Source organism: Mycetomoellerius zeteki, unplaced genomic scaffold, assembly GCF_001594055.1.
Source record: "Mycetomoellerius zeteki isolate Tzet28-1 unplaced genomic scaffold, Tzet1.0 scaffold126, whole genome shotgun sequence".
Lineage (NCBI taxonomy): Eukaryota > Metazoa > Arthropoda > Insecta > Hymenoptera > Formicidae > Mycetomoellerius > Mycetomoellerius zeteki.
Genome location: NW_017256190.1, coordinates 656,099 through 662,264, shown reverse-complemented (window position 1 = coordinate 662,264; position 6,166 = coordinate 656,099). Strand labels below are relative to the sequence as shown.

The following is a 6,166-nucleotide window of genomic DNA, read 5'->3' as shown; positions in this document are numbered from 1 at the left end:
TACAAGCGTGAATAACTTCACAAAAAAATCTTAAACAAGGTGAAAAATAGAAAAGTGAGTGAATTCACTAGATGTTGAGCAATGAAATTATAAATATGCTAATAAATTTGGTTGTTTTCGTAATTTTCACCTTTTTGTCGTTTTGAAATACACAATCGACCTCTAGATGTGCCTGAGATCAGTACCATATGAACTGTATTTCCTTTGTGGTTATTGGTGGAAGGTTTTATCAAAACCTGAAGGATTTTCGTACATGCGCAGAAGATTTTTCAGTAACCTGATAGAACAACATTACTTGAAGCGACTGGAACTTGCCGGGTTCCCTGATCTAGATTAGCAAGGAGTTTAATTAAATATTTACTACGATATATTATATTTGAAAGTGAATAAGAAAGGTGATAAGTTTGCAGTAGCGATTCTTATTCGTTCGTCAGTAAATTTATGATAAAATTGTTATATATTCTTTCACGAATGCCGGAAAGATAATCCGTAAAGGTTAGAATAACAATTAACTCTTGATTATCCACGTGGGGTGTTCAGGATATTCTAATCTTATAAATTCGTTAAATATATGAGTGCTATTTATACGTACATTTGTTTTGCAATTTAGAAAAATGTTTTTGCATCTATCTTTATCTAAAGGATGTATAGAATATTGTCAATTTTTATTTAATTGTATATCAAAGAGGACAATGAAAATTGAGATATAATGCTGAGATGTTGGAACACCCCACGTAAGTAATTACTTTAAAGAGAATCACATCAGTAATGTAAGGTTAAGTTACATAATGTCAATAGCAACATAAGGTTTGTTCACGTCGCATGCTCCAACATGTCTCAATATGCTCCTACTATAGCTCTTACTCACTTTAACGCGCTTGATAAAGTGAGTAGGAGCATGTTGGAGCATGTTGGATCTTGCGACGTGAACAAACCTATAGGCTGCGTTCAGCGGACTCAATAGTTGAGTGAACGCTCGCTGCTATTGATGTATTCTTCCAGATCTAAAATGCTGATTGGATGATCTAAAAGAATACACCAATTACAGCAAGCGCTCACTCAACTGTGAGTCCGCTGAACACAGCCATAGTTTAGGTACTAAACATTTTTTATAAAACGCTACATATTCATTGAAGATAATCGTCTTTAATGTCTACTTTCAGAAATTTAATTAAAAAATTTCCTCTATTTTCAGTTGATATTAAATTTTTTAACAGGATGTTTTGTTCATTGCAAGCTATCAAATGTTTCTGCAATGTGACAGAAATTGTATAATATTTTAACGTTACCAATGGAGACCAAAGTGACCAGTAAAACTAGCAGCTTAAAAGCTCTTTTGCTGCGAGCTTGGCGAGAGCGCTGGACCGATTTGCAATGGGGCATTAATATTAAAACGGTAAATGTCTGCATTATATCTTTGATGATATATATGTGCCTTCCATTTGTTTTTTTTTAAATTCTAAATATTTCATAAATTCGAAACAAATCTTTAGATTCTGCCAAGAGGAGTAAGCGGCGATGTATATAACTTAGCAGATTGTATATTACAACAAGCATTAGTAGGACCAGGACCTAATCAGCTAGTACTGTCATATCTGAAGCACTCGTTAAGCTCTCAGGTTTGTTTATTCCATATTCCAGAAGATATCTAAATTGTATATTAGATTTACACTTTAAATTATCTTGCAGCTGGTATCATACGCTGCAGTGTTACAGCGAATAAGTAAATATGACGCGTTTCACAAACCCCATTGCATTGTGAGTTTGCTGGAGTTTTTGGAATCCATTCAAGTTGGTATCACATGCCGCGGTAAACCAGAAGAGGACCTTTTAGCAGCAGCAGTCTTATCTATCGTACATTGGCTTCTGCAATGTTACCTACATACTTTAACAAAGACGCCCCAGAGCAATCCTCTCACTCCGCATCCGAGCGAGCTCATAGACAAACCTGCTAGTATTTTGCAACAGATGCTGAATTCAGACTTTTTATGTGCAATGATGTATCTGGCTAAATATGATGACAAAGGTGTGACTAAGGCTGATATTTTAAATTTTTTATGCAATACAATGTAAATACAAATTTATATTCAATTTGTGTTTATTTTATATAGATTTATGTAGTTACTAAGTTTTGCATAATTTATTTATTTATTTATACATCTCTGTTTTTAGATCTATACATAGAAGTTGTGAAGAAATGCCAGGAAATTGAGACGTTACTGAAGACGAGTACTCAAAAGTCTGTGGTACCAATGGAAGATTCTCTGAAAAAGTTGTGCAATCTGGAGATTGAAAGTCTTTGCCCTGAGAAAACTAAAATGGAGTCCATTACTCACTGTTTGCAGCCACTCTTTGCCGTTCAAGTATTATTGAATCCTAGCACTGAGACAACTGTGTTCGTCAACCAGCTGCTGATGGTGCAGAGATTGAAGAGTTATACGAATGCGCGGCTTTATTGCGAGATTATCCGCGCTTGCTTGATGTGCCTGCACAATGTAACAGGAACATTCAAGGAGTCGCAGTGGGGAGCCTTCACATTTCTAAAGGTGCCTCACATATTGAAGGAGTTGCATGTAGCTAATTTGAATGGTCAGTAAAATCATTTGAAGTTCTCTGACTGTCGGGGGAAACAAAATTTGGTTTTACATCTTTGCATCTTTATTTTTAGGTGATGAGAAGTTTGAATACTCGCAAGATATTCTGGATGCATTTGAGTTACTGCTTCAGTTCACACCTCTGCTCGACATAATGGATACCACGTGCTCGTGCAATTACGTAGAATGCTTGCTGAATGAATTGCAGAAGGTAAACCTCGTGACGGAGAAGCAAGCGAAGCAAATTGGCGCTAGGAGGTATATATTTGAAAAATAAATTATTTTTAAAACTTGGATAGTTGAATTTTATTTACGATTATCATTGCAGGGAGGGAGCGACTACGACGTCGTCAATTCCAAAAGTAATTGTACGCGCTGGACAGACACTAAATGGGATTTTGAGGACGCTGAACGCAGATTACGCTAAGATTCAGGAAGGCTTGCTGAGTGTATTATATCAAGTCTTGACTGGAAAAAGCTTCGAACTGATGCTGGCCGTGGCAACTGTAGAGGGAGAGTTGAAGACCTTTGTCACGAAACTCATTAAGTTTAATGAATGTAGTAAACAGATTAACGAGCCGGTACCTGATAAGACGGCAGCGACAAGAGCAATGTTGTTCGATGTATCATTTCTTATGTTGTGTTCCATAGTGCAAACATATGGCTCTGATGTAAGTTTGACGTTGATATGTATTTCGAATTTCATACAAAGACAGATTTTGTAACTTTAGGTCTGTTCTTTGTGGTTGAATTAGTATACACTTGTAATTACTTAAAATGAAACATATTTAAAATTTAACGAAAGAGATAAGTTTTAATGTAGTCCACAGTGCAGCGACAAAAAATGGGTCTTTTGTATGTCGATTACATTCGCGTACGATTTCGTTACAGAAAATTGGTTTTTAGGTTGTTTTGGAAGAAGGCGGAGATTCATTCTTTGAGCAATGGGTGCGCGAATGTATGCCGGAACGGAACAAGCTGAAATCGCCACAGAGGATGTTGCAAAGCGTCGATTCAGCAAGGGTGGACGCTCTACTAGCGCAGATTAATTCGCCGGATCCCGATTTCAAATCGAGCAACTTAAAATGGCATGTTGCATGCCAGTCGGCAATGGGTGCGGTGAAGGAGCTGCTCTGCGCGTGGGAGAGCGGAGTACTGGGTGCTGGCGATGTGAAGAGAGCTCTGGACGGTTTGCGAGCAACAGCCTGCTGTCTGCCGGTCTGTGCCGCTGCTTGGCTGTGCGCGTACATGAGCATCACGCACCAAGATGCTCTGCTGAAACCTATGAATATGGTCCAGCACTTCCTGACGCCGCTTTCGGGTGATGAGATGCAGGATAATCTTAAAGACAGGTAAAAAAATGGAATAAGTGTATGATCAATTATATAACAATGTTAATTTAGTTTTTCTTTAGATAAAAATTGATTCTATTTTAATCTTGTACATTTATATATTTGTATGTTACAATTTAAATTTCTCTATCCTTTTCTTTCAGATCCAGTTTAATGGTCCAGATTATTCGGAAAATGCAATACGACGTGCACCCGCCCACTCAGTCGAAAACAAAGGTTCTCTCGATGTCACACAGGTATTATGGTATTTTTTGAAAGCGAATTGTCATCGTTTTTGGGATTGTTATTTTTATGGCATTTTTACAGTATTATATCGCGTCAACCAATACTGGAACAGTTGGAATCCGTTTGGCAAAACATAAATCAACGTGGGTGGATAAACATACAAGCCACGCAATCGTTGGAGTCCCTGCTAAACACCGGCGGCTCTTCATGGTTTGTCACGAATATAGTCAAGGAAGTACTGAAGTATCGTTATCAGGAAGAACTGGATCAAGCCGTGGATCTGGCCTTCGCAATCTTCCATCTCGACATAGAGAACTGTACTTTAGATCTCATAAATCATATAATACCGCAGTACTTACACAATTCAATGCAGTAAGTCCATCTTATTATCTTGCATCTTGATCCAATTTTTGTACACAGGATGTTTGTTACACGTAAATTCCATTTCACGTAGAAGTGACGAGCTTGTGGAACCACAGTCATCAATCTTGGCGAAATTATGTGTGTACTGCATATTCTCTACTTTGGAGTACAACAACTCGAATCCGTATCGAGGGAACAGCCGTAAGCGTGTGCGACGCGATCTGGACACGGATGATCTGGATGCTCTTGGCGTATCCAATAAACTTCTCCGGCTCAATGAAACGGGCGAGAACGTTCCCATGTTCAGTTCGCAGAGTCCACAGGCGCAGGGTTCGAGTAATGGGCAAAAGTCAGTCATTCTGAGGGATCCGCTTATGACGGCATTGAACAATCTGTTTACCATATTCGCCTTTTTGGCTGGTAGAGACGGTGAGGTGTCTCAACAGACTCATTTCATACTCCAATTCTTGCGGCTCATGGTGCAGTGTGGGAAAGACAGGACTCGCATCGTGCTGCAGGGAATGTCGCAAACACTAGTTCGTTTTTTTATATTTGTAGTAATTTAATTTTCACTTCTCAGTATTGAAGATTTAGAGAAATAATTTATGAGTTTAATTTTCCTGAAAAAATATTTTTTTCCATACTTTCCAATCCACAATTAACTTAAGATAAATTATTGATAAGTTTGTATATTTGTTTTCACAGGTACCCTGTCTTCTTAAAGCATTGCCTGAATTATTCACAACTGATATTCTGCTAAGATTATATGACATACAAACCATGATTGGACGCAAAGCTACCGCACGAGACTTATGCATGTTGCGGAATATTAATCTAAAACCCACAAAATAAAGACAAAATTGTCACAAAATAGAAAATGCAACACACACGCGCGCGCGCAATAAATATATGTATATTGTATACATATATATATTAATATAATATGTAGTAATATATATTATATTAATATAATACAAATATATGTATATTTTTATAATATTTGTACTGCTATATTAGCAGAGCAACTGTAATGGCAATGTACTTGCCGTATAGGGCAATCTTTTGTGCCACGATTTACATGCTGATTTTATATATATATATATAATAGTGAAAATAAATACTGTAATTGAACTAATATTTAATTTTGTCAAAATAGAAAAAGGATCAAAATCATATTTGAGGCACGTTTTTTTTAAAAATAATCTCAATATGTATATGTACTTCCTTATCACAAACTTGTAATAAACGAATATTTGAATGTAATGCAGTCACATTCCGAAAATATCCTTAGCAAATGCATTCATGATATATCTATATTTTAAAACGTTTGAAAATAATATATAAGTTCATAATTTATATACAGTATTTTAAATATAAAATTTTCTAAACGCGCGCGATCTAATAAATTGGACAGATTATATTTTTATAAATAAGGATTGTGATCACCAAAAGTATTTTTTCTTGTATATCAACTCCAACTTGGTTGAATATATATGTAATTTGAAGGAAAATTAAATAAATTGAAGAGTTTTCGCCTTCATATGTAAATACGTGTTCCTTAAGAGGCTGCGCCCAATGAAGGAATAGGAACAGGAACAGAGAATTTCAACCAATCAGAAACGATGCACTATA

At 36.4% G+C, this 6,166-nt stretch overlaps 1 protein-coding gene across 1 annotated transcript; it reads left to right on the top strand.

Annotated features, from left to right (window-relative positions):
• Positions 1 to 393: 393 nt before the first annotated feature.
• On the top strand, positions 394 to 5,386 carry MED24 (mediator complex subunit 24). Its single transcript, XM_018461727.1, has 12 exons — positions 394 to 495; positions 1,196 to 1,396; positions 1,494 to 1,619; positions 1,690 to 2,026; positions 2,173 to 2,589; positions 2,669 to 2,852; positions 2,923 to 3,265; positions 3,501 to 3,946; positions 4,090 to 4,182; positions 4,253 to 4,543; positions 4,626 to 5,070; positions 5,240 to 5,386. Exons 2-12 carry the CDS (start codon positions 1,292 to 1,294, stop codon positions 5,384 to 5,386), a joined length of 2,934 nt encoding a protein of 977 aa, XP_018317229.1. The 5' UTR covers positions 394 to 495; positions 1,196 to 1,291.
• Positions 5,387 to 6,166: the final 780 nt, after the last annotated feature.